Here is a 27,111-nt window from a genome sequence, read left to right on the forward strand (position 1 = left end):
CCCGACCTTGGTAATCTAGGGTGCCATCTCCAACGCCGAATGGATCTCGTCGCCCGTGGATTCCATAGCAAGGCGTGCGGCTCGATTGCCAATTCTGGCAACTTCTAGTGCCCATGGTTCTGACTTGATTTAGTGACAAGATCGCATATGGCACCTCAGACTCCTCGATCACGTCCTGATTCATTGGCGCGTCGTGTAGATGACATCGGACCTCGAAACATAAACGGTGTTGTTCAGCCGGCGACCGGGGAGGCCCTGCAGGCTCCTCCTACGGTCAGCGTGACAATGTGGGTTCGTGTTCTGTCGGAGGCACAGGCTGTTAGAAGGGGATTGCCGACGTCATGCTGTCGAGCATCAAAATGAGCTTCTGCGGCACCGTGTGGGTGGTCTCTTTGGGAGTGGATCTCGGCCAGGTCCCCCTGTGTGGAGGAGCACGGTCGCAAAGGGCTGATTTATCCGCAAATTTCGTTGCCGCGGACAAGATAAGTCCGCAGTTTCAATTCTGAAGATCCATTCGGGCTGAATGGATGCGCTGGCGGGTTGACACTGGGAATATGCTCGTTGGCGGCACACGGAGTACCAAACCATTAGTGAAGGTTTCTCCACGAGGTGCCTTATGACTCCTTATGAGTGAGTCACATCTTCTTCTCTGACGCCCAGCACGGGATGCGGCCTGTTACGGTAAGTTGTGACTCCGTCTTGACCAGAACGAGTAAGTAGTAGATATGGCGGTGTGACTTGCGTTTGTTAATGCTGTCCGAGGCAGATGGCGCGTACCTCATGAGTTGCGAATTGGGCGATTCATGTCAGAGGGGCCCTTCATGAATGTCGTCACAGCCATAGCATAGTAACAGAGCACCAGACTAAGCTAATTGTGCAATTGAACCCGCGTTGACCAATGCTAGTCTTGCCCTATATGTTTTGTCAGTGGATAACCTGCAAACCCGTGGGACTGGTATGAAGCCGCAGCAGGCTACATTGGCCCATATATGCATATTGCACCAGGGAGAAAGCACCAAGCCTCAAGTAGCAACCACAGAGTCTTGACATTCTTGGACGGGCCCCGACCGCGGCATGGAGAGACAATCGAGTAGTCTCGACGTAAAGCTCGAGCACGGGTGTGGGGTGAATGTTTTGGGTGAGAAACAAGTCGCAAGAGGGATGATTAATTAGCAGTTAAAAGCAGCAGGTAAAACGCAGCCTTGTAGAATCCAGCTTGCCAAGGATCGATTTCTGCCTCCAAAAGTGTCAGTGGCATTGCCCCTCCAAGCGACGCCCAACCCACCTCTACGGTCCTGCTCTCAGCTCCTCATTCTCTCTCTTTCTTCTTAACCAGCGTCATCGCACCAGTCCAACTCTCTCAGAGCCTCGACAAAGCGCTTTCCAATATGGCAGGCAACTTCGATTCATGGGAAGATGCGGCAAACCAAGAGGAGGATCTGTCAAGGCGGGCACAAAACATCAACATAAACGCTAACACATTCAGGCCCGGGGCCAACTCATTCCAGCCTGGTGCTACCTCGTTTCAACCGGGACAGCAATACCAACAGAATGGCTATCAAAATTACGGCTACGGCCAACAGCAGGGATATAACCAATACCCGCAGTATGGCCAACAACAATACGGCCAATACGGCCATATTCAGCAGCAGCAACAGCAACAGCAGAACTACAATCAAGGGTATAACAGTGGCCAATTCGCCGCCTACAATCAAACGCCTGGAGGATTCCAGCCTAGACAGGGTGGTCCAATAAGCATTGCGAAGAGATCAGACACACAACCAGCGTCTGCGCCGACACCGCAACAGACTCCCGCCCTGGCCTCTCAAACTGAAGCAACCCCCACCCCGCCCGCTCCCAAACCACAAACTGCTGCCGCACCTCCGAAGGCTAAGGTCCTGTCGATTGGTGTCCCTACCGCAGCCTCCGCTTCTCCTAAGAAACCTGCCTCTCCAACCACAAAGGACGAACCGGCTTCTTCAAAAGTGGATGCTGGCTCAAAGGTCTCGGCCGCCAAAGCAGTGGAGAAGTCGGGAGAAAAAGTAACGGGCAAGACATCCCCAGCTCCATCATCGGGAAAGTCTTCCCCTACGCCAGCGGAAGCGAAGAAACAGCGAAATGCCGACGAACTTGCCGCAGCACAAACCGCCGATGTTGACCAATCCGTCCTGGAGGAGATGTACGGCAAAGAGCACGTCAACATCATCTTCATCGGCCACGTCGATGCCGGTAAATCTACACTCGGTGGTCAAGTCTTGATTCAGACGGGCATGGTCGACGAGCGGACACTGGAAAAGTACAAACGCGACGCCAAAGACGCAGGCCGTGAGACATGGTACATTTCTTGGGTACTGGATCTCAACAAGGAAGAACGAGCAAAGGGTAAAACCGTCGAAGTCGGTCGTGGCTTCTTCGAGACCGAGAAGCGAAGATACACCATCCTGGATGCTCCGGGCCATAAGACCTACGTGCCCAACATGCTCAGCGGCGCCGCTCAAGCCGACGTGGCCATTCTTGTCATCTCCGCGCGAAGAGGCGAGTTCGAGACGGGATTTGAAAAAGGTGGCCAAACTCAAGAACACGCCATGTTGATTAAAACCACTGGAGCGAAGGAGCTAGTCGTGGTGGTCAACAAAATGGATGACCCTACCGTCGAATGGAGCAAGGAACGCTACGACGAAATTGTCGGCAAATTGAAGCCGTACCTCAAGAAACGAATCGGCCTGGACTCAACCTTCATGCCCATCTCTGCACAAACAGGCGTCAATGTCAAGGACCGCATCCCCCCCAGCGTGGTGGACTGGTATAAAGGACCCTCCCTCCTCGAATTCCTCGACGGCATGGCCAAGATCCAGCGCAACCTCAACGCGCCGTTCATGATGCCCATCGGTGCCAAGTACCGCGACATGGGTACCATGATCGAAGGCCGCATCGAAGCCGGCGTTGTCCAGAAGACCTCGACGCTGATCATGATGCCCAACCGCGAAGAGGTCGGCATCGCAGCCCTATATGGCGAAACCGAAGATGAAGTGCCATATGCCACGTGTGGAGACCAGGTCCGCATGCGCCTCCGAGGCATCGAAGAAGAAGACATCATGCCGGGATTCGTGCTCTGCTCGCCAAAACGCCTCGTCCACTGCGTCAAAGAATTCGAAGCACAGATCAACATTGTGGAACTCAAGTCCATTCTCTCCGCGGGCTTCAACTGCGTGCTCCACGTCCACGCCGCGACCGAAGAAGTCACCTTCGCTGCCCTCTTGCACAAGCTCGAACCCAGAACGGGGCGGAAGAGTAAGAAGCCGCCCCCGTTCGCCGCGAAGGGGCAGAATATCATCGCCAGATTGCAGGTCACCAGCGGCGGAGGCAAGATCTGTGTCGAGAGGTTTGAGGACTATCCTCAACTAGGACGCTTCACGCTACGAGACCAAGGGCAAACGATTGCGGTGGGCAAGATCACGAAGTTGATTCTAGACGACGAGTAAAATGGACCCGATGAAATCAGGTAGCTCTGCCGCCGCCGCCATTGTGCCACTGGTGCCGTGCGGGATGGTAGTTCCGTGTCAGGAAAAGCGGCGTCAAATCACCTGGGACAGAGGCGTGAAAATAGAAGACCCAGGCACAGCATCAGCGGAAAGGAAATGTGCAGCACACATAGGCAAGGAGGGCATGATCGTCCCAGGCAAGGATATGGCGCGGGAAGAAGGTGTGGCACGGGAGCGGAGCAGAGCCCAGAACACATGCCAGGACTGCATGAATGACTGATACGTAGTTAGATCTTCTGGCTCGAGGGCTCGGAGTTGCGTGCTCTTCATTAACGGGCCGGGGCTTGTAGAGGGGTAAACGAGCAAGTACTGTGGTACTGTAGGCAGCAACGAGGGAACCACTGTCTATGCATCCAAGTCCACACAGAAAGCCTAGATGGACAGACAGACAGAGCTTCTACGACAATGTTCATGATCCAAACCTTTTCCGCCTTATCTACTGTAGGTCATTGTGAGTGGGTACATAGATGGGGGGAGCCCGAGAGGAAATGAAATACGGTAATTAGAGAAGGGCAATATTAGGCAAAGAAGACCCGAAAAATACTGTACAGTACGCCGTACGTACGGGTGAACAACTTCTTGAACCGTGCCTGCCTGCCTACAGTACGTATTGTACTCATTTCATTCGTCCTCACATGGGGGTCTGAGTGGATTGGATCGCGATGCATCCGTTGAGAGTAACACCACCTCTACAGCCCAAGGGAGCAAGGGGAATAGACGGAAGAGACGAAAGAGACGAAAGAGAAAAGAGAAAAGAGGCAAGAGGCAAGAGTCCCCTCGATTTCAAGATCTTCAGGCTCAAAGCAGAGTGCATACATGTCTGCGCATATGTGTCATGTGTACGTGTATATGCGTGTGTGATGTGTGCAGAATCCAAAGAATCTTTTGTTTCCCCTGTCTACTGTACCTAGATAGAAATACACGTTGAGCGAAGCGCAAGCGCTCGAGCACAGGGCGCGATGAGGCCGGTACAAAATTTCGGTGTGTCTCTCTCCCTCTCCCTGACATCTTCCTCGCTGCCTCCTCCTTGCTAGCCCGACGTGTGGAGAGATGTGCTATGTGCCAGGGGTTTTAAGGCGAATCTCATCTGATAGGTAGGTACATAGTGCGATGGCGGAATCTGGTGTCTGCCGAGCCAAGATCTCATGAGGGCGCTCCTGGTACGTTGCTTTGCTCGAACACTCCAGTCCTCATGCGTGCGTTTATAAGTGGCATGACCAAGTCACTGTTGATGATCTCGAATGGAGGGGCCGACCTTCGCATGCTCACTGCAACCGTCACATACCGGTCCTCGAGGGCTACCGCAGCCGTGGAGGGCACGCGCAGCAGAGGAGCTAACAAGCATGGTGGCATCATGCCCGCATTTGATATCTCGCAGGTATCTGAGATGCTCACCTCACCAGGCATTCACGTCGAAGCTCGCCTGAACAAACAGAGCAGTCAGCATGACAATCTCGCAACTCATGAGCATGGCACGTACCTCGTCAAAATACGTAGTAACAACAGTGCGGTCCGCGAACTTGCGACCCGCCAACGCCTGCAATGCTTTCTTCGCCGCTTCGGGCGTTTCGTACTTGATGAAGATCTTACCCACGCCTGCCGACTGCCGACTGCCCATGGACGGGCGGGGGATCTTCATGGCGACAACGGTGCCGTATTTCTGGCATTCTTCTTGCACGTCCTCGCAGATTTCTATAGGCAACCCAAAATCAGTAAGGGACAAATACAAGCGAGAGGCTAAACGTACCCTCATAGTCATCATTGTCGATCAACTCTTCCGGTGTCACCATGTTGAGCAGTTGCAAAACACGACCATCTTCCATGTTGTCAGATGTGGTGCCGGCGAACATGGACATGGCATTGACGCCCATCTCCAGCCCCGCGGCTTGTGTAAAACCGATACTTGCGTGGGTGACTTTGATGGCGTTGCCGGCTAGATCCATGCCGTTGAGGCCCTCGATCGCAACGGCAGTCACGGAGGGGTCGTTATACTCGCAGAAAGCAATTCCCTGGATAACTATTAGCTCTGTCTCTGTGCGGCCTAGGACGGGATGAACTTACTCTCGACTCCGGAGCGTCGCTATCGCGCACCAGCACGAATGCTCTGAGTTCGCCAAACGCCTTCAACAATTCCAGGACCTGATCGTCGGTCAGGAAAGGCGGTAGATTCGTGACAGCCAGCTTGTTCGCAGTGTCAGGCACTTCGGTGGACAATTCGCCATCTGTATATGCATCATCGTCGGCCGTGGGCACAATGTAGTCCTTTGGTCGCTTAATCTCCAATCCCTTTGGGTTCGCATCTCCATTTCCATTCATTTCGGTATGATGCTCTTCCATGGTGATGCCGTTCATGGCCAACGCGGTGGTCGCGTCGGCAGGATTCCTGAACTCGACCAGGGCAAAACTGTGATCCTCCGCAATGTTCACTTGTACGCACGGATCGATCGTCTTCACAACGTTCAGCCCATTGAGCTGCAGGTTGAAGAAGGCCATCAGACTCTCCTCGGTGACGGTCGTGGGTAGGTTGGAGACGAACAAGCGCTTCGCCTGGCGCGAGTTGGAGGGCTTCAAGGCGGTCGAAGTGGCGCCGCCTGCGGGCTGGTTCATGAATGCCTGTAACCGGCTGGGATCCATCTGTTGTTGGCGAGGAGCGCCCGGTAAGGGGAACATGCCCGACATCTTGGCCTGTTCAGCGGTGACGTTCTCGTAGCCTGGAGGCTTGATATCCCATTGTGTCAACCTCCTTTTCCGCTCCAGGATGGGTACGATATCGGTCAGATCGGGCGTGGGTTCTCGTTTCTTGGGAGGAGGACTGTTCTTCTGGCCGCGTGCTTGCGCCGCGAACTCGTCGCGATCTTCCCGTCCGCTGCGGTCACGGTCACGGTCACGACCACCGCCTCCACCTGGCCCTCCACCTCCACCTCGTCGGTCATCGAAGAGGTCACGGTCTCGGCGAGGTGGACGGTCATCGTCGCGACGCCTCGGGCCTCTGTCTCTGTCCCACTCGCGATCATCTCGCCGCGAGCCGTATCTGTCTTCTCGTTCGCGCGCCCGGTAATCTCGACTCGAGGCATACGAGTCTTCATGGTCGCGTCTCGATGATCTGTGGTGAGGTGACCTCGACCGTCTGCGCTCGCCTCGGTCTCGGTTCCTATCGCGGTCGCGATCTCTGCGGTCGTCTCGGTCGTATCTTGAACTCTGTGGAACGAGTAGTCAGTGCGACGGCACGCGTGGGTTGGAGCCTGATTATACTCATACGTGATGTTCTCGAGAGCGCCCCGAGTCTGCAGAACTGTCAGTGGGAAGGCAGAGTGTCTGGGTCAGGCTTGTTACCTCTCGAGGAGTAGTTGTCCCCGTTCATGGTTGCGGCAAGTCAGGGCAAAGTGCAAGCTCTGCTAGAGCGTACCTCCCACACGTCAAGAGAGCGCCTTTTCTGACTCGAGAATGAATGGATCAAGCAGCTGGATGGCGTGTAGAAGTAAAACCGATGTGTCTGTTCCTGGCGTGGATTCCAGTTCACGTAGTTAAAGCCCTGGTCGTAGTCGCAGTCGCAGTCGCCGCTCGGAGAACCTGAACTTTTTCCGCCTCAATTTCCTTGGCGGCCAAATGCTTGACAGGAACGTCGAAGTGAACGAGTTCAAAGTCACTTTCACCTGACAAAATTGCGGAAGATATGGCAGCCTACTTCGATTCCATTGTTTTACAGAACGAACGCGCTTCAAACTTGAAGACTACAAAGACCATTGGCACAGAAATTGCGCTGCCACGGATGGGTGTCTTTCAACGCCTCCTTATAATATCTCGCTTCAACGCCCTCCCTCTTGCTCGTCAGTCTGCTTGCGACTGGCGAACAATCCTGCTGTGCCCAGTCGGGGGCCCCAAACCTATGTGCCCTTTTGCCGAATTGGCTATCATGTTGTTGCAGGCCCGGCACAGTGCTGATCTTGGTGTACGTGGTGGGTAGCGGGTAGTTATTGGAGTTCCATCGAGGAGAGCGACTTTTGGACCGCGAGACGAGCTCGTACCCTTGAGACACTCTTCAATACGGCGTCGCTGCTGGATTATGGCCGCGTCGTATGTTGGCTCTGGCGATGGCGATGTGTTCTTCCAGTGTCTTTGGCCTGTTCTCTGCTTCCGTGGTCCCGCCCTCCATACCCGCGTACGTGGCCTCCCTGCCCGCCCGCTCCCCGTCCATGATATTCATGTCGTCCGCGACACCCTTTCTGTAGTGCCTGGGGAACCACCACCAGATGAAGACGAACATGACGACGCATATGGATGCAAGCACCGCCACGGGTATGACAACAGCGTTCTTCACCATGTCGGATAGAAGCCACCAGAGATTGCTGGCACTGTAAAAAGCTGGATTTTTTGAATCGCTGTTCTTAGGGCAATGGGCGAGTGAACAGCGGCCCTTACAGTATTTAAGCAACGACAAGCTTTGGTGGTTAACTTTTGGCACGCAGGCAGCAAGCGCTGCACAACTTATATGCGAGGGTCTGGGGGAATCCGGGGTGGCTGATTCGACCATGATCGCGTTCCATGACGACCGCTTTGCCGTGGGAGATGGTTGCATTTGCGTGCCCGGGGACGGCCTGAGTGAGGAATGCGACCCTACAGGACCCCCTGTAATTGGGCGCAATGCCGGGAGGGGGCTCCATAAAGGGCACACTCTGCAGATGCTACAATAATTAGTGCCTGTCACTCGTGGTCGTGCCGTGGACCGACTGCAAGATCGAGTCCCTGAAACTGCCACCCTTCTGACCTGAGCAACGTACATGAGTTGCGTGGTCTAACGGGGTCAAGCCAGCCACCAGCTCACTCATTGAGTGATTGCTTGGTGACAAAGCTGCATGTCTGTCTTACCTCGATATGGGTAGAAGTGCGATGTCCACGTCCGGTCCTCCACGGCTGGGGCCCTCTAGTTATCACCATCTGCCGTCCAGTAGAGAGCGAGACAGCGTATTCGTACTCCGTACCCAGCGTGCGAGGAACGCGGCGGTTCTGCCCCGGATTCTAGAAGGATATTCCATCCGCCTTGTTGCGATCACCTGGGTACTATCTTCGGCCACTCGTCACTCGGGCTACTTTCACCCTCGAGGTACACAAGTCTCGGGACCCCGCTCGGTCAAAGATCTATATTCCAAGTGGAAGGACATTTGATGTATTGAGCTCCAGAGACAACTACGAGGCAGTCTCTGGCAGTCAAGACGTCGTTCAGGCACTCCTGCGTCTCGTAGGTGTCTCGTCCACTCTACTCTTCTCGCCCTTCCACAAAGCAGGTCAGGCCGCGAGAGACCACAGTTCAAGCAAGAACCTAATGTGACGGCTTGGACCCAAAACGATGAGACGTGAAATACACGTACCCTACCCTGGGAATCTGATTTGGAGACCCGAGAGCAACGGCGATGAAGTGTCTGACGTCTGTACGTAACCGTGAATACAAATACCAATCATGCCTTGGCACTTTCAATCAGCAAGCTTGTCCCTCTGAAATTGTTGGCCTGAACTTCGATGATATCTCAATGCCATGACGCGCCCTCGATGGCCGTAGGTCCGAAGCAGACCAAGCTGCCTGCCGATACTCACTTGTGAACCCAGGCGCATGAAAGGAGCAAGAACGGCATGATCGGCTCATGATATGGTCTGCGTCCAGTCCATGGTTGGAAACAATAAGTGTCCGACCACCCAGGAGAGAGATTTGTGTCCAAACCGGTTGGTACTGTGCTTGTTGATTGATTAGCAGCCGACTGTTACTGTAAGCTCTCTGAACACCCCTTCAGCCCCGGCAGAGCGGGTGTTGCTGCATGACCACTACACGTCCAAGCTCTTCATGTCGATCAACGAGGATCAGGTGTTCTTGCAGTCAGCTGCCCCTGGAGCGCTATTGGCGTTTGTTGACCATCAGCTCTATGTGATGCGGTTCTGGGCCCTCGTCCATTTGCCGTCTATAGAACCACGGGTTGACTGGGTTCGGTTCGTGCGCATTTGACGACCAGTGTAGCTTCCAGGCAATTGCGTCTGGACTACCGATCTCGTCTGGACGGCGTCGCACAATGTCGACTGGAATAGTGTGGCTGACAGCTTTGGGCTGAGTAGATCCAAGCATTCTGCTAAGGCAAATATGGACCACAGTCTCTGCGGCTTCAGGCATCTCCGGATCAAGTATCTTCTATCCGCACCTCGTCGACGACGCGGATGAATTCGTGGTAGAAGTGGACCATTTCCATGAGACCTTTAATCGGCATCCGCTCGTCGACCGTATGCATGCGAGTTCCACGAGGATCGTGGCAGGCCCGCCAGGGTGACATGCGATATATTTGGGGCGAGAGATCCCAATAATATCGCGTGTCGGTGTTGCCTGGCGACGTCAGAATCTGCACTTGGTCAGTACGACTTCACTTACCTGTTAGCATCTCTGGAGCAACCACGACATCGTCCCCAAAGACGCCTTTGATCGTCCCAGCCAGCAACGCGAATCTTGGATCTTCGGCGCTCGACACTGGAGAAGGCTCTAGTTCGTAATGAGCAGTCAGTGTGAGATCGCCAGAGTCAGAAGTATTGCTGAGCGCAGTCAAAGTAGCATTCTCGGGTGGGCTCTGGGCGCCGAAAGCGTATAGTTTGAAGCTGCGTTCTTTGGCCCAAGGGCCGAGGAGTTGGATATAATGGTCCTTGACGGCGGTGACTGAGTCTTGGATGGCGATGCGGTGATTGACTAGGATACTGGCGTTCTCGGGGAGCGAGTTGACTGACGATTTTTAGTCATTGCGGCGAGAACGATTTGTTATGGCTGTCGCCTTACCCTTGTCTCCACCTTGGATAACGTCAACTGCAGTCGAGGTTCTAATCATGGCTCGTCTTTCACGATCGCTGTCCATATAGTCCAGGAGCTTCTTGGGGCTTTGGGAACTTAGAATCGCTTGTCGCAGGTCTTCAGGCATCGCCTTCGAATAGAGTGCAGCCTGTCGAAGGTACGTGAGCGTCGGATTATTCCGAACGAGCTGCGAGGTGAAGGGATGATCTTCAATGAGTCGAACAATCTGAGCCAGATAGCCGACTGTTCCAAGGTCAGTTTTTCCTTCCCCGTACAAGACTGTTGGGGGCACGGACTGGCTGTATGGTCGGGTGGTGTAGAGGAGTGGCCTCCTGGAACGTTGACAGTCACGGTCACGTCAATGTACCCCTTTTCGGCAGTCGCAGGCAGTGCGAAGTCGGTGCCAAAACGCTTCTCAACGCCCGCGATGCCCTCGTCGAACTGTGTGTCCGTCAGCACAGGTACCAACACTGTCAGCAGACTTACAATCATCTCGATGCCATTTGTCCCGTACCTATCCAGTAGAGTCTCTGCAAGACATCTGGCGCCATAGCTCTGTTCCGCTCCGCCCTCTTCGTCGAAACCGTTGGAGACGATGACGGTCCGGTTCGGCGCGAAGCCGCATGCGAGCAAGCAATCGATGGCAGACAGCATCGCAATCAAGTTCGACTTGTCGTCCTCGGAGCCCCGACCCCAGATGTACTCTCCATCGTAATATCCTGAAAAGGGAGGATACGTCCAAGCTTCAGTTGTCGATTCACCAGCAGGGACAACCTGGAAACAGGTTAGACTGTGACCACTGGACCTCGGGGCGGTTCAGCCCACATCGGAATGTGCCATGAACAGGAGTGGCTTCATGTCCTCCTGTGCCCCCTGCCATGTGTACAGCAAGCCGTGTTCGTTGATTGTCTCAACCGTCAGAGACTCATAACTTTGCACATGCTGTCAGCAATGATACGCCAAGGGAGGCTGTAAATGCCTACACTCTTGGGAAGCTCTTCCTCAGGTAATCCGAGAACTCGTAAAACACGTCCCAGCGAGAGTCTTCTCCGACATGCCCCATGCCATCATAGGTTATCGTCGGGATCTTGACAGAGTTCGCGAGTCTGTTGGCGACAAGGTCTCGAAAGGCCGCGGTCTGGAAAAGCTCTCCTACATTTTGGCGGGTAATATCCTGCCGCGCCTTGGGATGCATCACAGGAGGCTGGTTGAACACCCGGTTGAGAACCATCGTGAGGAGACAGTCCGGGTTCTTGGCAAGAGAGAGCAGCGACCGAGACCTTAATATCCCAGTCCTGGGAAGATCAGGGCGAGTGTGTGATGTCGAGCTTGTCTAAGAGGGTGGGGTAAGGAATGGAAGTGAATCTGATACTGGTGACAGGAGTTTGCGGGATCGTCCATGCTTTAGCTTGCTGTGTTCCTGGAGTGACATCCCGAGTTAGTAAACAATGTATCCATTGCTTCTCTGTGTCCCACATCGCGCAGGATGGCACGGTGTTTGGACACGCCTCCGTCGTTTCTGGCGTGGAGAACTTGATAACGGACGAACGAAGCGAATTGGAGATTCCAGAACGATGGCGTATTGAATTGTAGCGGGACGGACCAGCTCTGACAACCGGCCTGATTCAGGATTTTTGACTCTCCGAGCCTCAAAGCTCTCTCATCAGATGCCTAATGCAGCAGGTGGTAGGCGTTGCAGCCAATTATGCCTGCTGACACAGCAGTTTGCTTCGTGTTGAGGCCACCATCCTGAGCGAGAGAAGGTGCTTGACGTTATTTTCTCTACACAATGTCCTGATGAAGTTTAGGCGTGATACGACCTTCTCCACTATGATTGGGCTGAACCCTCAACATCAGGAAAATACATATATATTGAGATATGGAGGTTGGACATCACCGTGCAAAGGGGGTAACCTGCCGGAACGAAAGGCTGTCTAATAGTCCCAGGAGCCGATTGACATGCCTCTCCGAGTTATTGGCAGCTCTGAATACCGGATGCAGAAGACAGCAACGCGTAGACGGCCGTTTGGCAGTCTCACCGGAGGCCAAGCCCGAAAGCACACTCGAGACACTAAAGGTCGCACCGGTCGAGTCCATGCTGCATTCCTCCGCATGCTTTCCGGCCAGCCAACTTCTTGGTCAGCTATCTAGTTCGAGAGCGTACTCTGCACACAGATGTTGAATGTTCATGTCTTTGTGGACCCCCTAAGGCCACATGTTCTTCCAGCAGTCCTGCAGCTCGGAAACCCTGCTTGCATCCACTGTGTCCAGGAATCAGAAGCTGTGCAGGGTTCAAAGCGGGGCCCCGGGGGAAGGGGGGGGGGGGGGGGGGGGGGGGGGGTTGCACGCCCATGTTCAGCACCCAGCCTGGGAGGGAGCGTGAGGTTCCGTCAAGCGGGTTTCATCTTGGCTTAAGAGCCTAATGAAGTGGTACCGATCAAGGTCGATATCGTTAGTATTTTCCCAAGTGCCATCTCGGTTCAATGCCTAATTAGTCCTGTCGGCATCCTTCAATTTGTGGCATGAACAAATTCGGGTGCAGTTTGGCAGGTGCTGGACGCGTATTGTTATCAAGCGTGTTCACGCAAACGCAATTCGTAGGTATAGGTGACGAGCTGTCAAGGTTGCTGGAAGAAGTGAAGCAAGCCTCGGTCTGCTTGTCGTGAAAGGGAGGCCGTGGTCCATTGCGGCCGACGCGACTGACCCACAACTTGCTTCTAGGTTGGGAGGCTGTGCCATGACCCTAATGTATAGTTCTCCGTTTTGCTGCCCACTTGGTCAGCGTTCATGAGCATGCGCGCAAACAGAGCACTAACCATAAAAAGACTGAGGTGCCTGCATATATCACCAGAAGGAATGCGCAAGTAACTCGACATTGGCGTGGAAACACATTCCTGATTCGACAGGAAAGAGGTTGGCAAGGATCGATGGTAGTATAGTACCATGCCGTGCTTTGATGTTCTTGGAGCGGGATCTGTAAGGCCCAGCCAACGCTTCAATGTCGACTATAGCTGCGAGCCATCTGGCGGAAATGGATTGGGCAAAGCATGAGGAAATGCAGGCATAACGACATAACGCGATAAGTCGATTACGGAATAGCCGGTCAAGAAGCTTCCTCAGACAGCAACGATCTTCTTGCCGTTGGCTTCGTAGCGGCGAGCTAAATCCGTCCAGTCGGTAAGCCTGTTCGACCAGAGGTCTTGCAAAAAGTGTAGAATTCCGATGTAGTATTTGAAGCCCATATCTTGAGCAATGTCCTCGTACAATTTCGCTACAAAAGCTTGTCGCGCCGGGTCCTCACGGCATTCGGTGCCTGCGATGAACACAGGCCACGGCAGATTTTGCATGCAACTCGGTTTGTCTTCAAGTTGATCCAGCCTCTCGAACAGGAGCATTGCCGCGGCGTTGATCTCGGTTTGCTCAACGTGGCTACATAAGAGGACCCTATAGGTGTAGAGCAGTGCAGCGTGGTGGTAGATGTCAACGATTCGAACGAAATCGCGTCGTCTTGCGTCCCTAGGCAGAGCAAGGATGCCAGCAGCCATTAAGGTCGATCCTCGCGCTTGCTCAAATCCCGCACGTACATCGACTGAGGTGATCGGTACGTCTATGAGGCTGAATTGCCCCGAGAACTGTTTTTCATGCCGCTGTCGTGACCAAATGGTGACCTTGTGCAGAAGCGACAAGAACTCCGAAAAGATGAGGTTGGAATGATCCGGTGCAGGGAGAATAACCTCGACCGTACTCATGGCTCCGAATATTGTGGTGCAGGCCAGGATATCATAGATGGCGAGCTGGTTTCGGAGGAAATTGAACAAGGCGTTGGTTTCGCGATTAGTGGTGGCAAGAGCATTCACCAATGTCCTAGCAGCTTGTCTGTGAGAGTCGGCGGCCGCCGCTCCAGTCTCCGTCTCGGACATTTCATAGTTGGCCAAAGTCAACATTGACGCGAGCATCCAGACCGCGGTGTCTGGGTCAATTTGACTGCCGAGATCGAAGCCGGCTGCTAGCTTGCCGGTAACCTGCTGGATCTGCTTCGATATCATCGTGACGGCCGCGTCTCGGGCTCGTGCGGGAAAACTCGTCTCCTGGCCTGTCGTGACGGCTAGGTGCTGAGCAGAGATGGCGAGAATGGCTAAAAGCAATACCGGTTGTTGCTCTGCCAGTGGTACGACCAGGCGACGATATTCGTTCTTCTCGGAATCAATCCACACCATCAGACCCGCAATTTGTTGGTCATAATAACTGAGCAAGCGAGATCTAGTGGAGGGGTCTGGAAAACCAGGAAAGAGCTCCTCCAGCGGGTCTATGCCGGGTCCTGTTCTTGGAGTATCATCGGTGCCGGAGGACTTCACGGATTTCGGCGAGGTCGAGAGTTTTGAGGGTGCTTTGCTGACTTTCGGTGGTTTCTCTATGTGTGGCGTGGTGCGACCTTTGAGGTGCCCACGAACGGCTATACCATTGGCCCATCTCAGTCGAGGGCCATAGCCCGGACAAACTAGGCTTTTCTTCGCACATTTGATGCACGTAGGAAGTGATCTATCGCAGCGGATGCGCCTTCTAACACAGGTTGGGCAATCTGACGGGTCATGGTTAGCTTCTCCAGCACGGTTCCAACATGTTCCTCAGGTGCAGAGGAGATTGCGAATGTGCACCTTGTGGACCTGTCGCTGGCGGACTTGAGCCTGAGCTTTGAGCTGCCGCCGTTGACTCCTCGGTCTTGACCGCGTCCATGGCAGGGCAAGGCAGGACAGGGCAGGACAGGGCAGGACAGCTGCTACTGCGCAGTGCTGGAAAGGATGCCAACATTCATGTCATCTTGCTGCGGAATGAGCAGACAGGCGAATTTCATTGTTTCAGTCATCGGAACGTCAGAGCTGAACGAAGTGTTCCTTGCGCGGTTGGTCTGGAAAGAGCCGTGGAGCTGAGCTTATCGTGGCTGCGCTTGTCTGATTGGGGCGTCAGCACGTGATGGGCGGCTTCCCCCATCATCATTCTAGGCTTCTCTAAGCCTAAGAGGCCCCCGAGGCCCGTCCACCCTGCCAATTAGGGTGCTTAGGCAGTGAGGCAGCACACCGAAGCATTTCCCAAGGAACGTTAAGGACTGATTGTGAGGCTTAAACTGATGTACGGTGCCTGCACAAAATACTTACTACTTGCACTATCAAGGACTGTGTACCGGTATGCCAGGGAGATGCTGCTCTCCACCCAAAATCTGGGGTACGCGGCTAACGGTCGGTCTTGCGGTAGTTTCTTACTTTCGCTTCTTTGTGGGCGACGGAACTCCCTCTTGCACCCTCCGCATGCAATTGGGAACTGGGACTCGCAGGAGAGGCGCCGAGGGAATGAGCTAGCGTTTGACTGGCTAAAAGGCAAGAGAAACCCGGATGTCTCCGTTCGCCGGGGCCGCCGTCGACAATCCGTGCAAGCTCGTCATTTGTTGAACGTCTAAGCCATTCGTCTGCGGTCCGTTGCTCTCAAGACCCTCCACCACGATGTTATGATGTTATCATGCTTTCACGTATACCAAGCACTTGGCTCCTCTCCTTATCTACTGTTCATTTCCCATGGGCACCACGAAGGCATCGCCAGCAAGATAGCAAGCCTCGATAGGCGCAGGCAGCTAAACCCATCCTGGTGGTTGAAGGGAGAGTAGCACCTCCACGTGTACTTAGCCTCACCCTCGACTTCATCCAAGAATCCGATCTTGACTTCGAGACGTCCATTGTTGAATTCAAAGGTCGAATCCGTCGCGGTTCATCAAAGACATCTTCTACCCTATTCCATGAGTCGAACCACGCACGCCCGCTGGCTTTCTGCACCTAGTGGTTGTTGACCACAGAGCTAAGCCTTACCACATGAGCAGCCGAACATGGACACAGAGAAAGACGATAACGTCGGCTTGAGCAGCGATGAGAGTCGGCTCATCAGCCTCGGCCACAAACCGGAGCTCAAACGAAGATACAACTTTTGGAGTCGTGAGTGCTCCACGAAGGGGTACCGGGCGATCGAACTAACAATGCTCGATCAGTGATGGCATATCAGACGACGATATTATGCTCTTGGTCGTGCAACGTGGTATTATATTATTACGTCTTTACGCTGGGCGGCCCGGTCTGCTTCGTCTGGGGAACGTGAGTTCATGGGCGCAGCACACCCCCCACTGTCCGTATATCTGACGAAAGCCCAATGCAGCGTCGTCGTTACGATCGGGCAGCTCTTGGTTATGGCTTCACTGGCCGAGTACTGCTCCATTTGGCCTACGGCAGGTGGACAGCAGTTCTATACTCAGGTACAGATTTCCTCGCTCACTTCAGAAATGAGAGGCTGATCGCTGTAGATTGTCGCCCCTGAAAAGTCCCGCCGGTTCCTGTCGTATCTTGTTGGGTGGTGCGTTCTGGTGGGCGAGATCTCAACCTCGAGTTCTTGCGCCTTGAACAGTGCGGAAATCGTGGCGGCACTCGTTGAAATTATTCATCCCAATGTAGAGTGGAAGGTATGGCTTCCCTTGCCTTTTGAACGTACATAGCCATGACTGATGCATGCTGACCTTGTCCTAGCCATACATGACCTGGCTCATCTACTCCGGATTCCTAGTCGCGCCGGCTGTGTCGAATTTGCTTCCGAAATACCTCCCAGCTCTGCAACTATTTGGTGCTTTCTTCAACATTTCGAATGCACTGATCTGGGCTATAGTCTTCTTGGTGCTCGCGGACAAGAACAGTTCCAAGTTTGTCTTCACTGAGTTTCTCAACACCTCAGGCTGGGGTCCCAAGGGCTGGGTGTTTATTCTGAGCATGTACGTGCCGATCTATGGTCTTTACGGCACGGACGGCGTGATGCACTTAACCGAGGAGATGAAGAACGCCTCGCGCGATGCTCCGGTACGTAATTGGGCCCAAGCTGGATTTCGAGTGTGCTTACGATGTGATAGCGAGTCATGGTCTGGTCCATGGTATGGGCAGGAGTCACTGCCTGGCTTTCAGCAATTGTCATGTGCTACACAGTCGGCCCCAATTGGGAAAGTTATCTGGAAGCCACCTCATCTTACGTGGTTCGTACAGAAGCACAGACTTCAACGAAGTCCTTGGTCGACTGACTCTTCCCTAGGCATGGTTCATGGACGTCTTGGACTCTACGTATGGGGGTGGCATATGGGTGGCAATCATGATGATGGGACTGAACGTACGAAAAGGTGACCGTTCCGTGCCAGACGTGCTCGACTGACTGAACGCAGTATCTCATCATCGTCAACATGAACACGGCGGGATCGAGACTCGCTTGGTCCATGGCGCGCGACAGAGCGTTCCCGTGGTCGGATTATTTTGCTCAGGTCAACAAGCGTTTCGAAATGCCTTTACGAGCATTGATGGGCTTCATCGTGCTCAACCTGCTCACAGGCCTCCTTGTCCTCGGGAGCCAGCTTGCATTCTATGCCATCATCTCTGGCGGCGGCGTGGCTCTCCAAGTGTCATACTGCATTCCCATCCTCTGTGTCGTTCTCAGGGGCCGCCATCACCTACCACCGCGACCGCATTTCGATCTTGGCAGATGGGGTTACGCAGTCAACATCTCAAGCCTTCTCTGGAGTATCATCGTGATCCTGTTTTATATCTTCCCACAATATGTCCCGGTGGCGGGTGCGATCGCCAACATGAACTGGGCCATTGTGATTCTGGCTGGCGTCGTGGTCTTCGCTGGAGTATACTGGTTCTGGAAGGGACGATACGAGTACTTGATCTTCAGCAACTCCATCATTGATGACAATGTGGTGATCCATGGTGAGGCTGTGGTCAGTGGCAGGGACGCGGCTGCTACATTCAGCCAGCCCCAAGGAGAGAAGAGATCAGAGCTTTGAGCGTGTGAATGGAAGGGCCATGCAATATATTCTCGGTACAGGAGACGAGGGTTGGAGGAAAAATAGTCCGGCATCAGCTTTGGATACGTAGCCTCCATTTTACTTCCTCCGCGCCCTATCTTCGTCAAGTGCAGCTATCACATCGACAATAGCGTCGTCCTTCCTGCTTGTGAAAGCGTGTGCACCCGGTCCCGGATCATTTAACAACGACACTTCCCTCCAATGGTCCGGATGCGTGACTTCCAGGACCGTACCAGCAGGAAACTCCCCGTCGAAGCACAACGCCATCATGCCTCTTGCGATCTCATCGGTGCTGGCAAGCTTGTCTTTCTCTGGATCCACAAACCGAATCGCTTCAGGGTGATCATACATTAGCGGCGACATGGTCGGTCCCGGTGCCACAGCAGTCACTCGAATATTCTCCATTTTCTCGAGGGGTGCCATCGCCCGCGCAAAGTTGCTGATCCCTTGCTTCGCCGCGCCGTACAAGGGTGTCAGAATACTTGCCTTCTGCGCGCCGGTGCTGGATATCAAGATGATGTTTCCCGGTTGACCGGCCTGGACCCATCGCCTGATCGCTATGCGAGACATCTTGATGGGATGTTCGAGGTTGATGCGCAGGATCTTGTAGCCGTCGTCGTCCTTGTCATTCCAGAAATTAGGGGCAGACTGGGTACAAGGATCAGCTATGGGAGCTTTCGATACTGGAAAGCGTCAGCGGAGGGAGGCTCACCGGCTCGTAAATACCGGCGCCGGGGCATAGGACATGCGGCACTCCTCCAAACTCCTTCGCATACACGTCGAAGGCTTGTTCAAGCTGCTTCCAATCCGTCACGTCTGTTTTGGTGAAGACGACCCGGGGTTTTGCATCGGCTGTTTTGGGAAGAGATTCGAGCCAGCTTTGGGCCTCTCGATGCAGTCCCAGGTCGCAGATCAGCACGCTGCACCCGGCTTGGTATAGATGTCTTGTGAAGGCGAGCGAGATGCCTATGATCGATCAGTCAGTATCCTCGGAGCTGGTCTTCGGGGGTTGTGGACGGGTTAGAAGTCGAACCGGAACCGCCGCCCGTGACTATTGCCCCCTTTCCTGATAGATCTGGAGCCGACATCGTTCATTCATTCAGCTGCAATCTGCCGGCCTTTTGATCTTACTTTCAATATGAGACTGATACCTATGAGACACTTGGAATGGGCATTGGGATATACATCGGTGGCTTCCCCGCGTGAAACGTCGCTCCATCTCCAACATTTCCATAACCGAGGACATAGACATCAAAGGGTAGGAGATGAGGAGGATCACGCGGATAGGCAGGATGTGAGCCAGGTCTGCTTCTAGTATGGACGGCGACAATCGCAGTAAGTAGTGCTGTTGGTATCCGGTAGTCTTCATGAGGCGTAATCACGGGACAGGTTCAATCAGAATACTCATTGTGAATGCTTACGCTGTCGGGAGGAATGTAGTATTCGTGGTGTATGGAGTGCAGTAGATTCTGGCCGAGCCCACCCGCCACACGCACACGGAGAACGCGCGACGCGACTCGCGTTCGCTTCGAATTTCAATCAAAGAATTATGCGGCTGCGCATCTTCGCGGCCAGGGAGGCTCCACATCGACACTCCCAAACTCAAACACCCCATCTCCTTGACTCTACACAGTGCAGATCTCGCACATCCACATTTTTCCAGATGACACGAATAACAGAGTGGCGCAAGCTGCCAGTCTCGCTGACCGAGCTGTGTCTCGCAACCACCTTGCGCTGCGGGCAGTCCTTCCGCTGGCGCCAATGCGACGACCAGACCTGGGCGTGCACGTTGCGCGGCCGCATCGTACAACTGTCCCAGCCAGACAAATCACATATCGAGTACCGCTCGATATGGCCTGCTGCTGCAGCTGCGACCTTCGAAGCGCCTTTGACGCCTCCTTCATCTATACCGCCGACCACCGCCGGTGGGGAAGAGGTCGAGAACGACGACACGAAAGCCCTGCTCCAATACTACTTGAACCTCGACCCGAACCTTGAGGCGCTCTACGCGCAGTGGTCTGCCTCGGACGCCAATTTCCGCAAGAAAGCGCCCAAGTTTACGGGCGTCAGGATACTGCGACAAGACGCCTGGGAGGCGTTGATCGGATTTATATGCAGCAGCAATAATAACATCGTCAGGATATCGCAGATGGTGGACAAGCTGTGCACGCACTATGGGGCGTACATCGGCACGCTGCAGGGGCGGGCGTACCATGACTTCCCGCCGCCGTCGGCGTTGACGGGCAAGAACGTCGAGGCGCATCTGAGAGAGTTGGGCTTCGGCTACAGAGCAAAGTACATCTATCAGACGGCCAAGATGGTCGCAGAAGAACGAGACGCTGGCTGGCTGGATAGTCTGCGCAATCCGGAGGCGCCGGCATATGGCACTTCGAGGCCCTCGCCCGCTGGGGAGATGAAACCAGAAGGCCGAGATGGTTACCGCGTCGCGCATGCGAAACTGCTTGACCTGCAAGGCGTGGGACCAAAGGTCGCGGACTGTGTCTGTCTCATGGGACTGGGCTGGGGGGAAGTAGTGCCCGTGGATACACACGTGTTGCAGATCGCGCAGCGGGATTACAAGCTGGCGAAAGGCAAGAACAGTAGCATGACGAAAGCGACGTATGATACGGTTGCGAATCACTTCCGCAAAATCTGGGGCAAGGAGGCCGGCTGGGCGCACAGTGTGCTTTTCACGGCGGATCTGAGAACGTTTGCGGAGAGGCTGACGACGAAGACAGAGGTAAAGGTGGAGGCGGGCATGAAAGAAGACCCTGTGAAGAAGGAGGAGGAGGATGATGATGAGGCTGAAGTAGTTGAGAAAACGACGGTACGGCGGGGTGCGCTGAAGCGAGAGCGTGAGGAGGATGAAAAGGCGAAAACTGTGGTACAGATTGAGGAGATCACCACGAGTGCTAGCGAGAAGGTCAAACGACGACGTCGTGGTAAACGATGAAACCGTCGCGGCTACTCGTCGGATCGGAAGATAGATCTGTCGAAACATTTCCGTCGCTGCTGGGATCGGAAATATAGATTTATCGAAACACTTCCGTCGCTGGTGGCATCGGAATCTTAGATCTGTCGAAACACTTTCGAGTAATTCATTTCTCATCACTGTCGGAAGGTGTTTGGCTATGGAGAAATGTGTCAGTGTTTCAAATCACGGGTTTCAAGGTGCTTGACATTTGTCGTAGGGACTCGCTAAACGCATTTCATGCATGGGACTCCCCTGCCAGATGACGACCGTGTTCCAGTAACCGAGGGTGCTAACCTTGCGATGCGGTCCAAATTGCACCCACGAAGGTACGGTCAGAACGTCAACCGGAGGTACGAGGTAATCCCTACGAAAAAGGTGTCGAGTGCGCACACTGACACAACTCAAATTCGCATAGACTTGAACACCTGCTTGGTACGGAGTACTCGTACGCTAACCAGCCATTGCCAGCGGAGGGAGATTCCACTGAGATCCGGGTACCAAGACCTTTGGGGAGATTGCACTTCAAACCACAGAAGAAGAATAAGTCGACGTCGTCATTTTGACATGCCGACAGGCTATCTCGCACTCAGAGATGGATGGTTTCGATGAACAGTCTGTGTCGCCATGATTTGCAGCGTAGAAGATTCTGTGGCCGTTCTGTTGTCCAGTCGATGGCGGTCTGGGAGGCCTTCTGGAGGCTTATTGGTGGCACAGGCTGACAGGTGAGCCCTGGAATTGTGGCCGGGGGCATTCCAGCAGCATGACTGGGTGACACGGCTGGGCACCATGGGCACCGCTCATTTCAATGCCGACGCTGCAGCAACGGAACAAAGCTTCGCTGCGGGGTCTGCAGTTGTTCCTGGGTGACGCCAGCCAATCGTGGCAGATTGGCAGCTCGCCTGGTTCTTGACACTCTTCCTCTTCCAGCCGCACTGCTGCAGGTGGTTGCCCAGCGGGCCGTGGGCCAGAAATCAAGTCCAAGTCCAAGTCCTTCTCGTCATCCTCAAGCCACGGCGGACAATCTCTTTTCGTCACTTGCAGCTTCTCGTTGCAAGGATCTACAACTTCACCTTCCCACTCCCTGCATCTGCGCCGCCATAATCACTATTCCTACGACTGTCGCTCTTTCCTGTCCGTCGTCTCGTTATCATAATCACAATTCCGGGGTGGCCCTGTGAGATACAAACACACGCCATAACTCTGTTTTAAGGGACCCCTGCTCTCCTGCGCCATCTCATCCACGCGTGTCTAGCATCAGCTAAATCCCACCGCGCTCGACCCCCAGCTCCGAAAATCCAGTTTTAGAAGCTCGAGTCGTCCAAGTTCCGATCTACCGTACACTGTACCTGCATCATCACTCATGCCTCTCCGAACCTCACCGTCGTAACAACACCTTCTCCGTCTCGTCGCCACGGCGCAGACACAGCTTGCACACCAAGATGCATCTGCTGTCGTGCTTCGGCCCCAAGGCGGCATCCGCTCTCCTCCTGTTTGCAACACAAGCCATCTCTCAATCAGTACCTTCGCCTAATCTCGACCTCAAGTCGCTCGGTGAGGTCACACTTGCCGGCAATTTCGATGCCATTTCGGTTTACACGTCGGTCGGGCAGCAGCAGGGATATAATAACAATGGCACACAATCAGTACTGTCACAATTACCGAACGGCGCATTCGACGTGCTCTCCTCTACAGATGCCAGCATCGAAGCAATGTGTCCGCTGGTGGTTAATGATACACTGATGGGGATTGTCGTGGGAGGCAATTTTACCAGCGTCGGGGGTGTCGCGGCGCGATCTTTGGCGTTGTTGAACGCCACCACTCTTGAGGTCCGGGCGATTGGAGGAGTGCAGGGAACGGTATCGGCGCTCTACTGTGATCAAGCCAACTCGATGTTCTACGTTGGTGGTGCATTCGACGCTGGCAACTCTACAAACGCGATCGGCTGGGCAGCAGGGAACTGGTCCAGCTTGCCCTTTGCAGGTTTCGATGGCCCGGTCAGCTCCATCACCAAAGCTCCCAACGGACACATTGTCTTCGGAGGCTCGTTCACAGGCTTGGGCAATGTCACTTTCTCGTCTCTGAACGATCCCGAGACTCAAGTCATCAACCTATCGACCGCCAACATCTCTGCCCAAGGAAATACGACGACGGGTAACAACATTGTCTGTCCATCGAATAACTCTAATTCAGCATCAGACTTCTTGCTGGCTGACGCTACGCCGGGAAGATGGCGCGCTGATTTTGGATTTGGCTTTGAACCCACCAGGCTCCGACTATGGCAGACGAGCCAAGCTGGGAGAGGCACAAAGACCTGGCGATTTACTGCGCACCCGCTCAACGGAATCCTCAACCTTACCACCACCGATCGAGCTACAGGAGATCTCATCGCCTGCCAATCAACATGTCCACTGGCCGAGTATAACGCGACACAGCCATATCAGGACTTCTATTTCGTCAACCTGGTCGGCATGAACAGCTTCAGTATCGACATCTCGGACTGGTACGGAGATGGAGCCGGACTCGGTGGCATCGAGCTATTCCAAAACGATATCTTTTCCTACGCTATCGAGTCCTTCAATGAACCCACATGCCAGGCTGATGGCCTGGGTTCCACCGCGACTGCGACTGGACCATGGTACACCACTCCTTCGCTGCAAAGCGTGTCCGAGTACCTCACGGTCGTGGTTGGCCCAGAGGACGTAAACACGGCAAACATCATCTTCCAGCCTAATGTGCAGAAGAGCGGAAACTACTCGATTATTGTCTACACGCCAGGTTGTCTGCAGGATAGCTCTTGCTCCGCACGTGCTATTGTTAACGTCACTGGCAGTCTGACGCAGGATGGCAAGCAGACATTTGGCACCACTCTCTTCCAAACAAATAACTTTGACAAGTATGACATTGTCTTTCAAGGCTATGTCGACGCCACCACCACATCTTTCCGACCATCTGTGACCCTCAGACCATCGGGGCTGCAACAAGCCCAGTTAGTGGTCGCATCTCGAGTGAAATTTGGATTCACCGGCTCAACTACCGGCGGTCTCAATGGCTTGTTCGACTATGACCCCAAAAACACTACCATCGACTATGCCACCGCTGACTTCTCAGAATATGCCATTAACAATGCTGGCACCATGCTCAAGCCGAATGCTAACGTGCTGGCCATGGCAGCCAAAGATGACACGCTGTACGTAGCTGGCCGCTTCTCGGACGATGTCTTTGAAAACATCATGGGTTTCAGCGACAACAACGCCTCTTCTTTGCCTGGAGGTGGTCTTAATTCCGCCGTCAGCGACGTCTATAGCTTGGACGACTTTCTGTACGTTGGAGGCAACTTCAGTAACGTTGCCCGAAACAATATGAACGGACTGAGCAATGTTGCAGCGTACCAATATTCAAAGAACACATGGGTCGCATTGGGTGCTGGACTGAACGGACCTGTCGAAGCTGTCGAGCCAATGCAGCTGAATCTCTCTCAGAGCGGCTCCGAGACCGTGATCGCCTTCAGCGGCCCATTCAACCAGATCCGCAGCTCTGGGTCTACGCCTGCAACCCGAGCAGCGGGACTGGCAATCTGGGTACCGTCAAGAAGTGCGTGGCTTGCCCACCTGGACGTACCAAAGGAAGCATTGGCAGGTCAATTGTTCGCTGCAACATTCCTCCCGAACAACACCTGGCTGGGAGCCGGCACCCTTGACTCCCTCGGGTTGGCCGTCAGTGGAGCCGCAGGCATGCGATCAGAGTCTGGTCAGATCGTGCTTTCACAGCTTCCTGTTGATATCACATCAAGTGATGCGCCGCCCAGCACCAAGAAGCGAGCTGTTCAGGTTGTCCAAGACGTGAATGGGGTGACAACAGGCCTATACTACACCGAAAACGATCAGAATGTGACCATCATGGGAGGTCATTTCGCCGCAACTGCCACGGGTGGTGCTATCATTGAGAATCTTATGTTCTTGAATTTCTCCAACAACAACCGAGTGACTGGACCTCCTCCAGGATTAGACACAAACTCCACCATTGTGGCGATGGCCCTCTCAGGAAATATTCTCTTCGCCGGTGGCAACGTCTCTGGACAAGTTGGAAACGCCAACGTGGCTGGCTTGGTTCTGTATGACATGAGTACTGCAGCATTTCGAGACGTTCAACCGGCTTCCCTGCGAGGGCCCAACGTGGTTGTCAACGCCATTGCTCCACAATCTGGCACATCCGCCGTCTACGTGGGTGGAGCGTTTTCAGGCACTTCACAGGATCTGTCGTGCCCGGTTGTGTGCAGCTACGACACTTTGTCGAATCAGTGGAGCCCAGTCGGCACTGGCTTGGAGGGCACGGTATCGTCCTTGTTCTGGAGATCGAACAGGGAACTTCTGGCCGCGGGCGACTTGACAGTCCAGGGCAATCGAACGTCCCTCGCGACGTACAATACTAAAAGTCAGACGTGGGATGTATTAGCCGTCAGTGGTATCCCTGGCCCAGTAACTGCTTTTTGCCCCGCCACCGCCGATGCGAATACCATGTGGATAGCTGGCAGTGCCACCAATGGCTCGACGTTCTTGGTCGAGATTGACGGTACGGATGCGAGGCCTGTCCCGGATGTCTTCGGCTCGGATACTACCATCCGTGGCCTGCAAATCATGCCGTTGACCAGGAACCATCGATCCACTCCCTACCTCGACAACGACTACACCTTGATGGTCAGCGGCCAGCTGAACATCACTGGCTTTGGTAATGCGGCAGCAGCCCTGTTCAACGGCACCCATATGGAACCTTTGATCTTGGCTTCGACATCAGACGGAAGTCCAGGCAGCATCAGCCAAGTCTTCACCTCCAACAACAACGTTCTAAGAGGAAGTGGTGAGTCGTCCCCGATCCTACTCTGTTTCTTGTACTGACTAGTCGTTCTAGGTGGCGGCCATTCTCTTGGTATAGTCATCCTCGTTGCCCTCTGTGCTGCACTCGGCACACTCTTTCTCATAATCTTAATCGGCATCATCCTCAATCGCATTCAGCGACGACGCGCGGGATACAAGACCGTACCCAGCGTCCCGTATACGGACAAGCATTCGAACATCCATCGGGTACCCCCCGAGGCTCTGCTAGGCGGGCTGAGCTCCAAACAACCTGGTGCACCTACGGTGTAAAACCAGGTGGCAAAACGGGACTCGTTTGGTGCCTGCCCAAGGATGCGATGATGATGCAATGATACCCAGACGAATTTCCTTTTGTTGATGATCACGGCTTTTAGGCAGGTTAAGCTGGGTCAGAATGTGTTCTCAGTCGAGTGCAAAAGTTGAACGGCGCACTGTGCATAGATTCGGGAATTGGGATTGGCAGGAACACTCCTTAATGATACCATCTGCTGGGCAGCGAGTCTTTTGCATTGAACATTTTCGGACGGACCTGGGAGGAACATATAGCATGCGAGGCGCTTTTGGCGTATGTGTCGTGTCATATGGTTATGGCGGTTATGGCTGGGTCTTTGATACCATGTTGTGGACCGTCACCCCGGATCAACTCTTTAAATGGCAGTGGGGGATGACAATGGAAGCGAAGAAGGTGGATAGCATGTGAACAGGGCAGACAGCATCGATGGGACAAGGCTCTGCTGGAGCTGTGGGAGCAGCCAGAATAGAGAGGGCAAGAGCAAGAGCCTGAGAGGTAGAGACTCCAGGGCGATGCTGTAATGTAATTGAAATGGAAGAGGTTGAGTCAACTGTTCCAAGTGTTTGCCTTGAATTCAAGTGTCGTTTTCTTGGTACCGGAAGATGAGTACAAACTGCTCACAGGTCACGTGCAACTCGCACCCGCCGCGCCGCTTTTATAAAAACTCACCCTCCCACTCCCCTTTGCACTCACCTCACTCACCTTACTCACCTTACTCACCTTACTCACCTTACTCACC

The 27,111-nt window shown here is 54.1% G+C and overlaps 9 protein-coding genes across 9 annotated transcripts; 4 read left to right on the forward strand and 5 right to left on the reverse strand.

Moving 5' to 3' along the window:
- Positions 1-1,388: 1,388 nt before the first annotated feature.
- On the forward strand, positions 1,389-3,482 carry A1O7_00206 (uncharacterized protein; the record flags this gene model as incomplete). The annotated part of the gene is made up of 1 exon (XM_007754248.1): positions 1,389-3,482. One exon carries the CDS (start codon positions 1,389-1,391, stop codon positions 3,480-3,482), a length of 2,094 nt encoding a protein of 697 aa, XP_007752438.1.
- Positions 3,483-4,938: 1,456 nt separating this feature from the next.
- On the reverse strand, positions 4,939-6,903 carry A1O7_00207 (uncharacterized protein; the record flags this gene model as incomplete). The annotated part of the gene is made up of 6 exons (XM_007754249.1): positions 4,939-4,965; positions 5,023-5,234; positions 5,290-5,551; positions 5,604-6,740; positions 6,801-6,826; positions 6,876-6,903. The coding sequence occupies 6 exons, from the start codon at positions 6,901-6,903 to the stop codon at positions 4,939-4,941; spliced, it is 1,692 nt and encodes a 563-aa protein (XP_007752439.1).
- Positions 6,904-7,581: 678 nt separating this feature from the next.
- Positions 7,582-7,863, reverse strand: A1O7_00208 (uncharacterized protein; the record flags this gene model as incomplete). Its single annotated transcript, XM_007754250.1, has 1 exon — positions 7,582-7,863. The coding sequence occupies one exon, from the start codon at positions 7,861-7,863 to the stop codon at positions 7,582-7,584; it is 282 nt and encodes a 93-aa protein (XP_007752440.1).
- A 1,840-nt stretch (positions 7,864-9,703) lies between these two features.
- Positions 9,704-11,587, reverse strand: A1O7_00209 (uncharacterized protein; the record flags this gene model as incomplete). The annotated part of the gene is made up of 7 exons (XM_007754251.1): positions 9,704-9,903; positions 9,949-10,290; positions 10,345-10,599; positions 10,653-10,797; positions 10,843-11,130; positions 11,182-11,287; positions 11,340-11,587. 7 exons carry the CDS (start codon positions 11,585-11,587, stop codon positions 9,704-9,706), a joined length of 1,584 nt encoding a protein of 527 aa, XP_007752441.1.
- A 1,885-nt stretch (positions 11,588-13,472) lies between these two features.
- On the reverse strand, positions 13,473-15,090 carry A1O7_00210 (uncharacterized protein; the record flags this gene model as incomplete). The annotated part of the gene is made up of 2 exons (XM_007754252.1): positions 13,473-14,935; positions 15,012-15,090. 2 exons carry the CDS (start codon positions 15,088-15,090, stop codon positions 13,473-13,475), a joined length of 1,542 nt encoding a protein of 513 aa, XP_007752442.1.
- Positions 15,091-16,228: 1,138 nt separating this feature from the next.
- On the forward strand, positions 16,229-18,214 carry A1O7_00211 (uncharacterized protein; the record flags this gene model as incomplete). The annotated part of the gene is made up of 8 exons (XM_007754253.1): positions 16,229-16,334; positions 16,388-16,490; positions 16,552-16,648; positions 16,697-16,852; positions 16,917-17,240; positions 17,291-17,410; positions 17,467-17,541; positions 17,594-18,214. The coding sequence occupies 8 exons, from the start codon at positions 16,229-16,231 to the stop codon at positions 18,212-18,214; spliced, it is 1,602 nt and encodes a 533-aa protein (XP_007752443.1).
- A 99-nt stretch (positions 18,215-18,313) lies between these two features.
- A1O7_00212 (uncharacterized protein) lies at positions 18,314-19,323 on the reverse strand (the record flags this gene model as incomplete). Its single annotated transcript, XM_007754254.1, has 3 exons — positions 18,314-18,883; positions 18,948-19,201; positions 19,269-19,323. 3 exons carry the CDS (start codon positions 19,321-19,323, stop codon positions 18,314-18,316), a joined length of 879 nt encoding a protein of 292 aa, XP_007752444.1.
- Positions 19,324-19,898: 575 nt separating this feature from the next.
- On the forward strand, positions 19,899-21,188 carry A1O7_00213 (N-glycosylase/DNA lyase; the record flags this gene model as incomplete). The annotated part of the gene is made up of 1 exon (XM_007754255.1): positions 19,899-21,188. One exon carries the CDS (start codon positions 19,899-19,901, stop codon positions 21,186-21,188), a length of 1,290 nt encoding a protein of 429 aa, XP_007752445.1.
- Positions 21,189-22,648: 1,460 nt separating this feature from the next.
- On the forward strand, positions 22,649-26,350 carry A1O7_00214 (uncharacterized protein; the record flags this gene model as incomplete). The annotated part of the gene is made up of 2 exons (XM_007754256.1): positions 22,649-26,063; positions 26,115-26,350. The coding sequence occupies 2 exons, from the start codon at positions 22,649-22,651 to the stop codon at positions 26,348-26,350; spliced, it is 3,651 nt and encodes a 1,216-aa protein (XP_007752446.1).
- Positions 26,351-27,111: the final 761 nt, after the last annotated feature.

Source organism: Cladophialophora yegresii (genome assembly GCF_000585515.1).
Source record: "Cladophialophora yegresii CBS 114405 chromosome Unknown aczIN-supercont1.1, whole genome shotgun sequence".
NCBI lineage: Eukaryota > Fungi > Ascomycota > Eurotiomycetes > Chaetothyriales > Herpotrichiellaceae > Cladophialophora > Cladophialophora yegresii.